Here is a 17168-nt window from a genome sequence, read left to right on the forward strand (position 1 = left end):
TCTGGGACACTCCCCCCTACACCCTTCTGTGATTGGCAGCTGCGTGTGGCAAGGAAGGAAAGGCAAAGCAAGGGTATTAATTATAACTAGAAAATGCAGAGGAATTCCAAGTCCAAAGTAAATGACCAAAAGGGCTCTGATCTAACACCAACAGTGGGATATAAGTGCCCAGCACATGCCAAGTGAGGGAGACAGGCAAAGATTTAGACATGGCTCCTGCCTTCAGGGAGCTTAGCATCTCTTAGGGCAGTTGCTACTGAAACAATGAGCCCCATATAATAAAGAGGGCTGTAAATGTTGTGGGAGTTCAGAAGAAAAAAGTGGTGAAAGATAAAGCCAGAAAGGTATATAGAAGCCAGATGTCTCAAGGCCTGGGGTAATGTAAAAAAAATTTTGCTGTTATCCCAAGAACAAGGAAAAACTATTGAAGAATTTTATGCAAGTAAAATGATCTGATGGCAGTATCAGATTTGTGTTTGAGGAGACTACTCTCAATGCCAAAATAGTGTTTGGCCTGTAAGAAATGCTTGATCAAATTTGTGGGATGAATGACAGCTGCAGCGTGGAGAACAGATGGAAGGGGGCACAGAGTGGGTTCTGGGAGGCTAGCTAGTTAGGATGTTATTTTCCTGGTCCAAGTGAGAGATGACAGTGGCTTGGCCTGGGGCAGGGATGGAAATGGAAAGAAATGGAGAGATTCAAAAGCTACATGGAACACAGAAGCTCTAAGACTTTTTTTATAGAGAGAAGAGTCAAGAAAAACACCTGGCACACCTTGATCCCATTTCCTGAGACAGGGACCCCAGGAAGGCAATGGGTTTATAGGGTATATGGCCAAGACTTCTGTCTTGTCCATGTTGAGTGTGAGCTGCCTTTGAAACATCCAAGAAGAGATGTCAAGGGAACAGTTGGCTATAAGAGTCTTGAGTTCAAAGGAGACATCCATCTGGACACAAATATTTGAGTCATCTGTCTATAGATGGAAACAGAAGCCAACTGTGAAAAAAGTCTATGAAGTGAGAGAAGGAGAACCCAGGGTGGAGCCTGGAAGAACTCCATCTAGCCATTAATGGTAGGATAGGGAAGATGCATCTGCAAAGTAGAGATTAAAAATAGCCCAAGACATGAGAAAAGCCAGAGAGTATTTTATCAGAGAAGCCAAGGAAAGAGTGTTTCAAGAGGAAGGGAGGGGTCCAAGTGTTGAACACACCCGAGAGGCTGAGTGAGAAATTGGGCTTGGTGACATGGGTGTCACCTATACCATGGAGATATAGTACTGATATCAAGGGGGTGGGGGAAGAGGGGAGTAAGGAGTAAATGGTGAATGTTTACACTATCCAGCAACACATCTGGTGCATTACAGATGCTTGATAAATATTAACACTTCTTTTCCACTAAAGTCAGCTGGTGCACCCCACCCCAAAACTCCTGTGGCCCTGCTGAAGCCAGGAGATTCACATAGTCCACACTGAGGACATCCCTAAAGCATCTGGGTCTAGTGACTGGGCGGGCTTGTGTTTCAGGGCCCCATGAGTCTGAAACAATCAGAGAGACAATTCTTGGCAGGCTCTCACCCCCAGGATACTGTACAGACATCAGACTGAAATACACCCCAGCCTTCCTATGAAAAAGGCCTATTTATTTGTCCTGGAGCTTTAGCCTGAGGGGCAGGCTTCAGGTTATCACACATCTAGAGACTACCAAAATGTTCTAAGGGAATGTGGACTGGGGGAATGCCATCTTTGTGTTTTCCCTTGGCCTCACTGCAGCTCACCAGTACATCCCGGAAAAGGAGCTTATACACTTGTCTGGAGCCTTGATTTCTTGCAACTGTTGCCAAGAGGACACCTCCAGATGGCCTGGTCTAGAAGCCAGCAGGTTTTGTGATTGTGGTCCCATAGGACTGTATATATTTGTATACTTTAAAAGCTGCTGTCTGAGAGTCTGGCTTCCAATCAGCCTGAAAGTCAGCAGGTGCTAAGATCCCTCCCTCTGGAACACTGACAGATCTTGGCACACCCTCAACAACTGGGACCTATCACGAATAAATCAGTCTGCTTAGACAATCACAAAGGTCCAAGAGACAACCAAGGGCTAGGGAAAGGTTAAACATTCGGGTTCATCTCCTACACAAGGCCATTCCTTCAAGACAGAGAGAGGTGGCTATTTTACCCAATACATAGAAACAAACACAGAGAGTCAAGCAAAATGAAGATACAGATATGTTCCAAATGAAAGAACAAGGAATACTTAATGAAATGAAGATAAATAACTTACCTGATAAAGAATTCAAAATAGTGGTCATAAAGAGGCTCATTGAACTTAGGAGAAGAATGGATGAACACAGTGAGGACTTCAACAAAGAAAAAGAAAATGTTTTTTAAAAAGTATCAAACAAGTCACAGAGCTGAAGAACACACTAGAAGAGTTCAACAGGAGACTAGACAAAGCAGAAGAAAGGATCAGTGACCTGGAAGACATGGTAGTGGAACTCTCCCAAACAGAGCAGCAAAAAGATAAAAGAATCTAAAAAAAAAAAAAAAGATAAAAGAATCTTTAAAAGTGAAGATAGCTTAAGCGATGTATGGAACAGTAGCAAGCAGAGTAACCCTCACATTACAGGGCTCCTTGAGAAGAAACAAACAGGCAGAAAACTTAATTGACGTTATAATAATGCTGAAAACTTCCCGAATCTGGGGAGGGAAACAGACATCCAGATCCAAGCAGCCCAAAGAGTTCCAGATAAGATAAACTTGAAGATATTCACACCAAGATGCATTGTAATTAAAATATCAAAATTAAAGATAAAGGGAAAATCGTGAAAGCATCAAGAGAAAAACAACTTGTTATGTAGAAGGGAAATCCCATAAGACTAGCAGCAGATTTCTCAGAAACTTTTCAGGCCAAAAGGGAGTGGCATAGTGTAGTCAAAGTGTCAAAGAGGGCATGGGATTCCAACCAAGAATACTCTACCCAGAAATGTTATCATTCAGTATTGAAGGAGAAACAAAGTTTCCCAGACAAGCAAAAGCTAAATGAGTTCAACACCACTAAACTGATCTTACAACAAATGTGAAAGGGAATTCTTCAAGCTGAAGAAAAAAAGGCATTAATCAGGAACAAGAAAACATAGGAATGTAAAAATATCACTGGTAAAGGTAAATATATAATAAACGTAGTGGATTAATCACTAATAAAGCTAGTCTGAAGGTTAAAAGACAAAAGTAGTAAAAATATCTATAATAATTAGTTAAGGGATACACAAAACAAAATACAAGAGATAACGAGAACAGATTTTAAGCACACCACCAAAGAAAGTCATCCAACCACAAGTGAAAAGAGCAAGAGAAGGAACAGAGAGAAACTACAAAATAGGCAAAGAACAATTAACAAGTGGCAACAAGTTCATATTTATCAATAATTATAGGCACACCTCAGAGACATTGCTGGTTCAGATCACCAAGATAAAGCAGTGCATATAAAAGTTATGCATACACTATACTGCACTCTGTTAAGTGTGTAATAGTCTTCTGTTTTTTTTTTAATGTACATACCCTAATTTTAAAAACCTTTATTGCAAAAAAAGTGCTAGCCATTATCTGAGCTTTCAGCAAGTGATAATGTTTTTGCTGGTGGACGTACCTGCCTGATGTTGATGGCTGCTGACTCATCAAGGTAGTGGCTACTGAAGGCTGGGTGGCTGTGGCAAGTTCTTAAAATAAGACAACAATGAAGTTTTCCACATCTATCTACTCATCCTTTCACAAACAATTTCTCTTTACCATAAGATGCTATTTGATAGCATTTTACCCACAGTAGAACTTCTTTCAGAATTGGAGTCCATCCTCTCAAACCTGCCACTGCTTTATCAGCTACGGTTATGTAATATTCTAAATCTTCTGTTGTCACTTCAACAATCTTCACAGCCACTTCCCCAGGAGGACATTCCATCTCAAGAAACCACTTTCTCTGTTCATCTGTAAGAAGCAAGTTTTTGTCTTGCTCATCCGTTCAAGTTTTATCATGAGACTGTAGCAATTCAGTCCCATCTTCAGGCGCGATTTCTGATTCTGGTTCTCTTGCTGTTTCTACCACCATCTGCAGTACTTCCTCCGCTGAAGTCTCGAAGCCCTCAAAGTCTACATGAGGGTTGCAATCAAATTCTTCCCAACTCCTGTTAATGCTGGTACTTTCACCTCTTCCCGCGAATCACAAATGTTCTTAGTGGCTTCTAGAATGGTAAATCCTTTCTGGAAGATTTTCTGTTTACTGTGTTCAGATCCATCCAAGGAATCACTATGATATCTATGGCCTTATAAAATGTATTTCTTAAAATAATAAGACTTGAAAGTCAAAATAACTCCTCGATCCATGGGCTATAGAATGGATGTTGTGTTAGCAGGCATGAAAATGACATTCATTGCCCATCTCCATCAGACCCCTTGTCAGGTGCATTGTCTCAATGAACAGTAATATTTTGAAAGAAATCTTTTTTTCTGAGCAGTAAAACTCAACAGTGGGCTTAAAATATTCAGGAAACCGTGTTATAAACAGATGTGCCAGTAGGCTTTGCTGTTCCATTTATAGAGCATGGGCAGAGTAGATTTAGCATAATTCTTTTTCTTTTTTAAGTAGGTTCCTCACTTGGCATGGAGCCCAACATGGGGCTTGAACTCATGACCCTAAGATCAAGACCTGAGCTGAGATCAAGAGTCGGGCACTTAATCGACTCAGCCACCCAGGCACCCCTAGCATAATTCTTAAGGGCTCTAGGATTTGACAAATGTTAAATGAGCATTGGCTTCAACTTAAAGTAACCAGCTGCATTAGGCCCTAACAAGAGAGTCAGCCTGTCCTTTGAAACTTGAAAGCCAAACATTGACTTCCCTCTCTAACTATAAGAGTCCTAGGTGGCATCTTCCAGTAGAAGGCTATTTCATCTACACTGAAATAACTGTTAGTTAGTGGAACCACCTTCGTTGACTATCTGAGCTAGATCTTCTGGATAACTTGCTGCACCTTCTACATCAGCATTTGCTGCTTCACCTAATACTTTTATGTTATAGAGATGGCTTTTTTCCTTAAACCTCATGAATCAACCTCTACAAGCTCCAGACTTTTCTTCTGCAGCTTCCTCAACTTCCTCAGCCTTCAAAGAATTGAATAAATAATAAATAACAAGTGTTGGCAAGGATGTGGGAAAAAAGGGAACCTTCTTGCACTGTTGGTGAGAATATAAATTGCTGCAGCCACTATGGAAAACAGTATGGAGGTTTCTCAAAAAATTGAAAATAGAATTGTTATATGATTCAGCAATTCCACTTGTAGATATTTATCCAAAGAAAAAAATACTAATTTGAAAATATGCATGCACCCCTCTGTTCATTGCAGTGTTATTTATAATAGCCAAGATATGGAAGCAGCCGAAGTCCATCGATAAATGAATGGATAAAGAAGATGTGGGATGTACACACACACACACACACACACACACACAATATCACACGCACAATGGAATATTAGCCATAAAAAAAAATAGTGAAATCTTACCATTTGCAATAACATGGATAAATCCTGGAGGGTATTATGCCAAGTGAAATAGGTCAAACAGAGAAAGAGAAATACCACATGATTTCACTTATATGTTGAATTTGAAAACAAAACAAACACATAATAAACCTTGTAGATGTCGAGAACTGACTGGTGGTTACCAGAGGGGAGAATTTTGAGGGTGGGTGAAATGAGTGAAGGACGTTAGAAGGTGCACATTTCCAGTCATAAAATAAATAAGCCATGAGGATGTAATGGGCAGCATGATGACTATAGACAGTAATATTGTATTGCATGTTTAAAAGTTACTAAGAGACTAAATGTTGAGGATTCTCATCATAAGAAAAAAACTTTGGGAGTACCTGGGTAGCTCAGTCAGTTGAGCATCTGACTCTTGATATCAGCTCAGGTCTTGATCTCATGGCTGTGAGTTCAAGCCCCACGCTGGGCTCCATGCTGGATGTGGAGCCTAGGTGAAAGAAATAGAGAAAGAAAAGAAAGGAAAAGAAAGGAAAGGAAAGGAAAGGAAAGGAAAGGAAAGGAAAGGAAAGGAAAGGAAAGGAAGGGAAAGGAAGGGAAAGGAAGGGAAAGGAAGGGAAAGGAAGGGAAGGAAGGGAAGGGAAAGGAAGGGAAAGGAAGGAAAGGAAAGGAAGGAAAGGAAGGGAAAGGAAGGGAAAGGAAAGGAAGAAAGGAAAAGCTTTGTAACCCTATATGGTGACAGATAGTAGCTAGACTTAAAGTAGTGATCACTGCACAATGTATGTATTATGCCATACACCTGAAACTAATATAATGGTATATGTCAATTATACCTCAATAAGAGAAAGAATTCTATGAGGTAAAGAGATTCATGAAATTCTTTTACTGTAGAGGAATTGGGGCATATAGACTTGAAATTTCTATGTTAGTTCCTACAAAGAACAAGGAAATTTCAAAGTGGAACAGAGGATTCGATTTTCTGATTTTAATGTGGTACATTGTGACATAATGAAATTTCTGAGTCTGAACTTCGGAGGGTCATGTCTGAAGCCTCCATACAATTGGAAATGCCTCAGGAGAGCACATATCCTTTCTGTCTCCAGTATTCCTGGGATTTCTAAACCAAATCCCACTCTCAGCCACTTCCCTCTCCAATCTCTTACATGAGGCAAAAACAGAACTCTAAAAATGGCTTAGCATAGAATTCCTCGGAAGCATGCACAGATTTTCCCAGGCCCCCACAAGCAATGGAATGGTGGCCAGATCATGGTGGCCCTCACAGTCCAAGGGGACTTCGGGCCTCAATGTCAATGTGACAGAAGACCACTGGAGCAGAAAGAGATGCGTAGAGGGTTTAAGAGACAATAAAAGTTGGGGAGATGTCCTTGTGTAGCAACAACAGAAAACTTAGGTGTCTCAAAAATCACTTCCATTATAGCAGAACTTCCCAAACCATATTTTAAGGTCTGGCTTCCTCTGTGACCCTTGACCCTCTCACCTGTGTTGTCCTGCTTCAGTCACTCCTGGGTGTGTGGCTACTATCTCCTTTCTCATATTCCAGGGCTCCTTCTTTTGCTCCAAAAAGGTGACCAGGTTTGGCTTAGAGACAACAAGGCCTGTTTTTTAGAAAAAAGAACATGAGTTTGGCTGGAGATTCTCCAATCTCCAGTCCAATGTATCACATCCCTGTACAATCCCTGCTCCTCATGAGACAGTTGGACGGCCACAGACGTGAATGGCTAGTCCCTGGAACACAATATAACTTACCAGGTGGCCATGGATGCAGTTCATCATTGAACCCAAGATGAAACAAGACACTTAGAACTGGTTGGGACTTAGGAGAGTGTCCTGAATTATCCAATAAGATCATTTTTTACACAGTAAGATTCTCTAACTCTGAGGAAAGAAGATGACACATGATCCACAAAAAACACTATGGAGACTATCTTTTTCTGGGAGATAAATATAAAATTAAGGCTTCACCACAAGCATACACGTTTCTGAGTGTTGTATTTATTATCATACAGGACAAGTGGTGTGTATTTCTAGGATGGGAAAGTTGTGGTGAGTTAGAAGTGTTCTTCTCAAATTTTAATGTGTACAGAACACAGTGGAAACCTTGGAAACATCTAGATTCTATCTAGCTCAGGAGTTCTGGGGTGGGATCTGAGTTTCCACATTTTCAGCCAGCTCATTTTTTTAATATTTTATTTTATTTATTTATTCATGAGAGACACACAAAGAGAGGCAGAGTCATAGGCAGAGGGAGAAACAGGCTCCATGCAGGGAGCCTGATGTGGGACTCTATCCCAGGACCGGGATCACACCCTGAGCCGAAGGCTGAAGCTCAACCGCTGAGCCACCCAGGTGTCCCATAACCAGCTCATTTTTAACCAGTGATGCCAGTGTCTCTGGTCCAGTGGAAAGGTTCTATGGAATTTACAGGCCTAATAGGATCATGAGCATAACAACAACAAAATTTTTGAAAATTTGCTGTATACCACCTATCTAACAGTTTTTTATATTAATGCATGAACCACATAAATAACCTGGAATAATAATATTATCCTTCCTTTTTTTGAGAATATTTTGTCAAACACCCAATAAATGGTAAAGCCCAGGTTTTACTCCATCATATCTTAACTAGAATTTATCTGAAAAGAACACAGACCAATACACAGAGACAGCCCTAATGAATGTCTGTAGTAGTTTCTGTAACTGAGGAAAAATAATAGAAACAAGTTAAGAAGGTAACAGAAGAATGAATCAGATAACATTAACATTTTATACACATAAACATATATAAAAATAAGAATCACGTACATGCTAAAAGTGATAGAGAAGAAGATTTTCCTATCCGAGAAATCAAGATTATTTTCAATTGCCCAAATCTTATAAACCTATTTTGGGATGATGCTCTTTGTATTTTGCAAACACAGTAGGGAGATGAACACACTGAGATAAAATACATTAGGGCCGTTTTTCCAAGTCTTCTATTTCTTTGAAAATTTGTATCATGTGTGCTGAGCGATATTTTAGGAACTTAACACACTTGACACATATTAATAATACAATTCTTGTAGACTTTTTTGAAAATACAGAGAAGTAATAAAGAAGAATATGCCTGTGACATGAGTGTGGAGTATAATGGATACCCTGGCCCTAGGCCTGATGGATTGAAACCCCAGCTCGCAAAAGCTAGTATCTCCTCATAAACAAAAGTGACAGACTTCATTTTCCAAAGCAAACCACAAGCAAAGAGAAGCTAAGAGGAACTGTGGTGGTTTATTCACATCTCTCAGTAAAGCCCTCCAAGACCCTCATTAATGACAGAGGGGGAAGCATTAGCTTTATAATAAGCGGGGGAATCTGATGGAGGACACCTAAGCTAAATGAGCAAGGTCAACACCCACTGCAATGGGACAGATTGATATCAGGGGACCGAAGCACACAGAGGGACACGTTATCACTGCTGTAATGCTGGTAAAAAGAAATGAGGAAATAATAATCTGATTCTATTGTGAAGAACATGCCAGTTTATATAAATTTCAATCCTCAACACCCCCCATGTGCTGTGACTCTGATAGTGCATTTAAATACTTGCAAGCCGGGATCCCTGGGTGGCGCAGCGGTTTGGCGCCTGCCTTTGACCCAGGGCGCGATCCTGGAGACCCGGGATCGAATCCCACATCGGGCTCCCGGTGCATGGAGCCTGCTTCTCCCTCTGCCTGTGTCTCTGCCTCTCTCTCTCTCACTGTGTGCCTATCATAAATAAATTAAAAAAATAAAAAAAAAATGTTTAAAAAAAAAAAAAAAAAAAAAAAATACTTGCAAGCCTTTCTAACCAATACAGAGAGCAAGTCTCTGTTAATTAAACGTATCTATATTGGTGTGTCTTCTCCTTAGCGCCTCTGTGTTCAGACACGTCATGTGGGCCTCTTTCCCCTACCTGCCCTCATCAAAAATGAACTCCCTGCCTCGTGATTACTGTCCCTCTCCTATAAACACGGGCAAATCAAGTATGATATGTCAGCTGGCACCAGCTCCTCGGATGCCACGGAGAGAAGTGAACACCTGCTTCCGTGTTGCTAGCCCATTCCCTCCCAAACGAAAGAGGTGCCCACAGCAGGTAGGATCCCACATATTTGCAGCTCTGGCTTAACCTGCCAGCCACAGAGTGACTCTCCAGGGTGGTTCGGGTGTTTTAAAAGACAAGGAGAAAATAATGTGTTTCTGAGCATCCGCAGCCTGCCATTTGTGACTTTGGCTCATAAAACCAAAGAATTAAATGCAAAACTGCAGATGGGGAGCTGGGACAGTGCCCTTCACAGACGCTGAGCCTATGCAGCTAAAAGTGGTGTTTTGAAAACCATCAAGACCTCAATTAACCAGAATCTGAGGGCATGGTATGCTCTCTTCTGGTATCTTCTGGTGAACTGATTTATCAGGTTTAAGCCTTTTTAAAAAAAGGAAAAGAAGTCTTCCTAACAGTCTTTCTAGAATATGCTTGCATCCTCTCCTGTTCTAGGGATTAAACAGCAGTGAATGCAATTTAATCTTTTCTACTGAGAATTTTCAGGATCCTCTACTGTGGATTTAAAAGGCATGGAAAATTAGACTTAATAGTGACATCATGACATGCCCCAAGAAGATTTGTAAGCCCTTCTATCAGCTTGTTTCCTTGTGCTCTGCCTTTTTTTTTCTTTTCAAAGTGAAGTGCCAATAAAGTAATCTAGTTATGAATTTGGGGTTTGGAAGATCTTTGCTGTGACTGCAGCCCCTTCCCATTTTTCTTGGGAATCCCCTGGTAGATGCACAGCAAAACTATATCGAATGAATGACTGGATTCCTCTGGAGATGCAGAATGTTTACTGTCACAATACTCCTGAGTGGCATTTATCTGGTATTTTTCATGTTCTACAATTTTGTTAAACAGCCCTGGAATGGGCTGCCAGTCCCCTTGGATGAGTCAGGAACATGCTAATCTCTCTGTTGGCTCCTGACCCTAAAGATTGAACATTCTCCTGCCAGTGAGAGAAAGAGGGTAGGGTTTAGGCTGGGGACTCTGGTACTTGGTCTGTCCCCTCGAAGACCAAGTTACACTCAAGACCACTACACAAGCGCACAAGGAAAGGAGATATGGAGACATACACAGAGGATAAAGGGGGAGAAGTTTTGGCTTCTCCCTTGGCACTGGGTAGATAGGGATCTCCTGGCTACAACAGGTCCCTGATGTGGTGTGGGAGAAGGGCACTGGATAATCACATCCTTTAGACTAGCAAGCAAATGGGGATCTTGGAAAGGGCCTTGGGAAACATATTGTCTGAGCCTCCTCTGAGGCTTGAACTCACAAGTTGACCCAGGACAGAGGAGAGCCAGTACATTTGCTGCTCATACTCTCAGGCATCCCTTGTTCTCTTTGATCTTCATGGAACACAATCCTTGTACTCTTCATGGAGTTGTTAAGACCTGTGCCCTCTTGCTGCAGTCTGTATAGAGCTGGACCTCTCCTGGGTACCACAGGAGAGATTGAGACTTGAGGCTGGGGAAGGGTTGTGGGGGTTTCCTGACAATGGTTTGAAATGGGTGCTCTCTCTGCAGATTCCTGGGACTTCAAGCAGTCCACACGCAACATATCCCCCACCATCAATCAGGCCAACATTGTGGACTTGCACCCAGCATCTGTGTACAGCATCCGCATGTACTCCTTCAACAAGATTGGCCGCAGTGAGCCGAGCAAAGAGCTCACCATCAGCACTGAGGAGGCTGGTGAGTACCTGGCCTTGTGGCTCTTTCCCATGGCCTTGGGGATCGGGGTCACCTGAGGCCCACATTCACTCTGTCCACTGATGGTGGGCTTGCAATTAGAAGACAGAAAGAGAGATCCCACGGTATTTATTTGTGTTTGCCTCTGGATCATTGGAGGCTTTTCTGTTTGACCTTTTCTGGGTGGAGTTGTAGACGCTGGGCTTTGGGGAGCTGTCTATGGTTCTTTCTCACTCCCCTGGCCCCAACCTGTCTAGAAAGGACAGATATCCTAGATCTGCAAAGGGCAGAGTACTAGGGCCCCATATTATTTTCTGTGACCTTTGTCTTGGATTTTGTCTGAAAGTTTAAACAAGCTTTCTCTTTCTATAGTTCCTCCTGTTCTTGCAAAATATAAAATAATATCAAAGGTACATGTAACATATATGTGCAGTTTTACAAATGATCATAAAGTACAAGCTAGTATAACCTACACTCACTATGAATTACCAGCATGCCAGGGTTCTCCCCATAACCCTTCCCAACCATAGCCCCCGTCCTCCCCGTGAAGGAACCAGTAGCCCTTCTTCCTTCTTTTTCTTATACTGTCACTACAATGTACATCCACGTAAAGCATATAGTTTAGTTTTGCTTATTTTCTGGTGAAATATATTCATGAAATTATTCTCAATATATTCTCCTGGGTCTTTCTTGTTTTAATTGATACTATTTTTGTGGGTTTCATCACTTGTGCTGTGTAGCACCCCATGCTGTGGTTATACCACAGGCTCTTTGTCCATTTTAATGGAGATGAACATTTTGATGGTGTATAGTTTGGAGCTGTGAACATTTTTGTACTTGTGTGCTTACAGAGGTTTGCAGGTTTCTTTATGGGACTAAGTAGTTGTGGAATTACGAAGTTATCAGATGAGCATATTTCTGCATTTAACCAAAAATTGCCAGAATGACTTCTAAAGTATTGTGCCGGTTTGCTTTCCCATGGCCAATATATATTAGAATTCCTGCCACTACACACTGTTGCCTACACTTGATAGTATCAAACTTCTAAAAATTATTGCCAGTCTGCTGGATATAGAGTAATATCTCATTGTCATTGTTTGCTATTTTCAGCAAGCCATGGAGAAAGGAGAGGAAATGTAAGCCCTATGGTGGTTTCAGGGGGCTCAATCAAAGATTCCCTGCTTCTGTGCATGAGCTTTTCCTCTGTTCGCTAGCAATCCTCCTGCTCAGGATGAGAGTGGGAACATAGACCTCTTTTCTTTTAAGACTTGACTTGTAATGTTGTTTTTCCATGCACCAGCTCCTGATGGGCCCCCTATGGATGTCACCTTGCAGCCAGTAACCTCACAGAGTATCCAAGTGACCTGGAAGGTAAGTAAGATCAAAAGCATTTCCCTGCTAAATGCCTCCATGCCTCCTCCCTCCTCAACCCAGGAGTGAAGCCCTACCAAGCTTGCTGGTCTCTAGTCTCTTATAATTCTAATGCTTGTGTTTTGCTAAACAAATGAAGTCAGTGGGGAGGAAAGACACGAGGATACAGGGCTGGGTCCCCCCACCAATCCCACCAAGAAGTTGGCAGTGCCAAGGGAAGGAGATGATTTTTCTACCATACTGGCCTCTCTTCCAAACTCCACATCTTGTAATAGGTCAGAAGTTGGATTTGATTCTGTACAAAGTTCAAGGGGGCCCTGAGGATGGTGGGAGATGACAGGACAGGGTCTCCCCTTTGTCTTGGTCCTGTGATTGGAGCTGGGATTTATGGTGATATGAGCCCCCCTCCATCTTCTCCTGGTGAGGCCATGCACAGGAGTCTTGGGGTTTTCAGGCCTCAGTTTCCTCCTCTATAAAATCAGAGTGAAAATAACTGCCTTCCCTTCCTCCAGGGGTAGATGAGCTGCAGATAAAACAGACCAGTATGTTCTGCAGCATAGGCCTATAAATTCTACAGGCTGTCTGAAGACCCTGTCACTTAAGAAAAATCTTACAGGGTCACACAGCTGGTCGCACAGAGAAACAGATCAGAATAAGGTTAAGCAGGACCAATAAACACTGTCCTGGGAAGCTCTGGCCTCACTGTCACATCCCCACCTGGGCACACGAGGGCCACCAGTAGTGATGGCTGCCTGTTGTACTCATCTTGCAAGCTCCAAGTATTTTCCTATACTAACTTGTCTGACCCTCTGTTCCTGGAGGGTGGCCAGAAGAGGTATCTGTATCCTCATCCATCAGAGGAGGCCATGGCAGAGAGATGCAAGGTGACTGGCCCACACCATTCAAATAGTGACAGAGGCAGAAATTAAATGTGCATGGTCTGGAGCCCCAGCCCACTGCATGGAGTTCAGGAACAGGAAGCTTTCTTCGGGCCCATACATGTTCCCATCTCACCAGTGGGGATTGCAGGGGATGCCTTGTCTGCATCAGGAACCTAGCTTCTGATAGGAAGAGCACTTCAGTCCTCCTCTGGGCCCTTCAAGAGAAGAGCTTAATGATATTTTTCTTAAAAAGACTACATTCTTGTGTATGTGTGCATACACACACACATGCACATGCACACAGAGCAAAACCTGGTTCCTTCCTTCCCTAGAGAAATGACCAGGATAGAAGTGAAGCACAGACTGGGAAGCTGGTAATTCCTGGGAACCAGCCCACCTCGCAGATGCCCAGAGCCATGGTTCCCCTTCAGATTCAGATCTGGGCTCTAGGGCTTTCCTCCAAAACTGGGGATGAAGCCTAGAGTCTAACCCCAAGTCTGTCTGCATGCTAGTTCTAGACCCATGTCCTAGGAATATTCTCAGGAAGCCAGAAAGTGGAGAGAGGGGATGAATACTTATGTAAAACACTGAGCCATTTGGCTACAAAGCTCAGACCATGAGGTCGATAAAAATTTAGAATCAGATTTATTTCTCCAAAATCTCATAATGAAAAATAAAATTGATTAGAAAGTTAGAACTTCAGAATGAACCAGCCCATCAATAAATTGTGGCCTGACTTCTCAGGGGACTTTTTTTTTAACACCAAGAAACAGATTAATGAAAAATAAAGATTCACTTGAAAGATAAGTCACTTCATTTTAAGACTCTTTCTGTGAGATGGATCACCACTGCTTTATGACATAAATTTGCAATCAGCCCTATTGATTTCTTAATGCTTCAGAGAAATATTGTTAAGATTGATTTAAATCCTGAGTGTGCCTGTTGGGGGTGAGGGAAACAGTGGACGGGAAGAGAGAAAAAGAAATAGGAAGAAAGAGAGAGAGAAGGGAAGAAAGATCTGTCAAGATTTATATTAATATGTGAATATATATGTGGATATAGCAGGGTGTGTCTGGATGCCCATCCAAGACCCCTGTCTTGGTTGATGTGAATATGTTGTGTGGTGCTCTGCGCAGGTATACAACATCATCATGGTGTAGACAGCTCTGGTCATGTGGACATGCATGTTGTATATATCAGTGCATGGCAATACGGACGTGTATATGTAATCTGAGAGCATGCATCATTGTGAAGACGGGGTATCGCTCTTGAAGATATGTTTGTTTCTAGAATAGATGCCTGTGTGTGTGTGGATATGCATGGGTAGATATGAGAATTTGGGAATTTGCTCACTTACAGACTGGCAAACAGGACTGCCCAAGTGCAGAGAAACATTATTCAGGCATTAACAAAAAGTCAAGTCAATTAAATACACACACACCTATTTAGTGAGTTCAAAACAATTATGTTAAATTAAAAACTTCATTTTATTGAGTTAACAGTGAGCTTAAAATGCAGTTCATTTAAAACATTCATTGAATTAAAAAAAAAAAACAGTGGGGCTGTTTTACTAACTTAATTGTTTTTGATCTCACTAGTTTTTAGTATAATAAAAGGTGGGCTTTTAAATTAACTTCATTGTCTTTAAAACCCTGATTCAAGTTGTTTTGATATGCACTGGGGTGGGTGCTCTCTCTCAATTTATAGATGGGCTAGTCTGCTTGTTCAATGAGCCAGTTTCTATCTCTGAGTCTAAACATATCTGACTCTAAGTAGGTGGGCAGATTAGGATGTTTGCTTTGATGGGTCTGAATGTGTGTGTTCATGGTTCCGTATATGAGATGTATCAGGGTTGTGTGTGTGTGTGTGTGTGTGTGTGTGTGGTTGTGTATCAAGGTTGAAGCTTGGGTAAGAGTATGTTTTCTAGCCCCCAGACTCATGCTATTGCTGTTTATTCTGATCCCCTTGCTGATTGGAGTCAATCCATCATTCCCACCAGCCTAGCCAGAGCTCCAAAATGCCCCCCCTTCTTACCATGTGTCCTGTCCATCTCTGTCCCTCCATCTGGGCACTGGCTTCAGATCTCAGCCCCCAGTACCCCAGCCCCTAGCCATGATGTCAGGGGGCAATCTAGCCACATTCTCCAAGAAGGGCTGGGCACACACCGAAACCAAGGACTCTTTTTTTTTTTAATTGTGGTAAAATATATGGACCATTTTATGGACATCAAATTTACCATTTTATCTATGCCTGAGTGCACAGTTCAGTGGCATGAAGTACGTTCAGTGTTGTACAGCCATCACCACACCACCATCCATCTCCAGAACTTCCTTGTGCTCCCAACACAGAAATTCTGTACCTGTTAACTGATAAGTTCCACCCCCCACCAGCCTCCGGTAACTTCTGGTCTACTCCTGGACTCTGAATTTGACTGTTCTAGGGATCCCATACAAACTGTATCAGATATCATTTGTCCTTTTGTGTCTGGCTTCTTTCACTTAGCATGATGTTTTCAAGGTTCAGCCATGTGGTAGCCTATGTCAGAATTTCATTCTGACTGAGTAATAAGCTAAGTGTCAGGCTAAATAATATCCCATTGCATTTCTAGACCACGTTTTGTTTATTCATTCATTCATCAATGGGCACTTGGGTTACTTCCACCTCTTGGCTATGATGAATAATGAATGCTGCCATGAACCTGGGTGGACAAGAACCTGTCTGAGTCTCCACTTGCAGTTCTTGGGGGTATATGTACCAAGGAATGGAGATGCTGGGTCATGTGGTAATTCTGTGTTTAACTTTTTGAGGAACTGCCAGACTGCTGTCCGCCAGTTTGCATTCCCACCAGTTGTGTGCGAGTCCAGTTTCCCCGCATCATTGCCAACACTCGTTTTCCATTTTTTGACCATAGCTGTCCTAGAGGGTGTGATGTGCTATCTTGAGACTCTCTTTTTATTCAAGCTAATTTCTCACCTTCCTCTCCATCTGGTTATTTTTTGTCTGCTGTTCCATTTCTCCCAGGCTCCTGAGCCCATGTCAAAGGATATCCCTATTCATGCATGCATTCATTCATTCATTCATTCATTCAATAACTGTGTGCTGAGGGCTTCCTACGTATCAGCCATCGTTCTAGACAGAGTACAGCAAAGAGCAAACAAAGCAGATAACACTCTTCATCCTCATGGTGTTTATATTCTAATGGGAACAGATGGGCACATAAGTCAAATATATAGAATGTCCAGTGATACTAAGTGCAATGGAGAAAAATAAAGCATGGAGGAAGAAAGGTCAATCCAAGAAGTGATGGGGGCCAGGAAGAAATGTAAGGAATACTGAACAGAGGGCAGGGAACAATCTTACCTAAAAAGCGTAAGGAAGGCCTCATTAAGACAGAGTCATTTCAACAAGAACACCACAGAGGTGAAGAGGCAAGCTGCGTAGCTATCCAAGGAAAGAGCGTTCCTCCTGAAATGGAGATAGGCCCAGTGTGAACCACAAGAGGCCAGTGTGCTGGAGCATGGGAAGCATGGGGAAGAGGAGATAGACCCAAGAGGTAACGGGGGGGTCAGGTTGTGTAGAGTTATGTAGCCATTGTAAGAGCTTTGGCTTTCACTCCAAGAG

General features: G+C 42.2%; 1 protein-coding gene across 2 annotated transcripts in view; it reads left to right on the forward strand.

Annotated features, from left to right (window-relative positions):
* The window catches only part of DSCAML1 (DS cell adhesion molecule like 1), a 344746-nt gene that overhangs the window by 295155 nt on the left and 32423 nt on the right, over window positions 1–17168 (forward strand). For both annotated transcript variants that reach the window (XM_038536014.1, XM_038536015.1), the window contains 2 exons: window positions 11131–11298; window positions 12596–12666. In XM_038536014.1, the coding sequence (XP_038391942.1) occupies window positions 11131–11298; window positions 12596–12666 (239 nt within the window). The remainder of the gene's footprint in view (window positions 1–11130; window positions 11299–12595; window positions 12667–17168) is intronic.

The sequence above is a fragment of the Canis lupus genome, chromosome 5 (assembly GCF_011100685.1).
Source record: "Canis lupus familiaris isolate Mischka breed German Shepherd chromosome 5, alternate assembly UU_Cfam_GSD_1.0, whole genome shotgun sequence".
Lineage (NCBI taxonomy): Eukaryota > Metazoa > Chordata > Mammalia > Carnivora > Canidae > Canis > Canis lupus.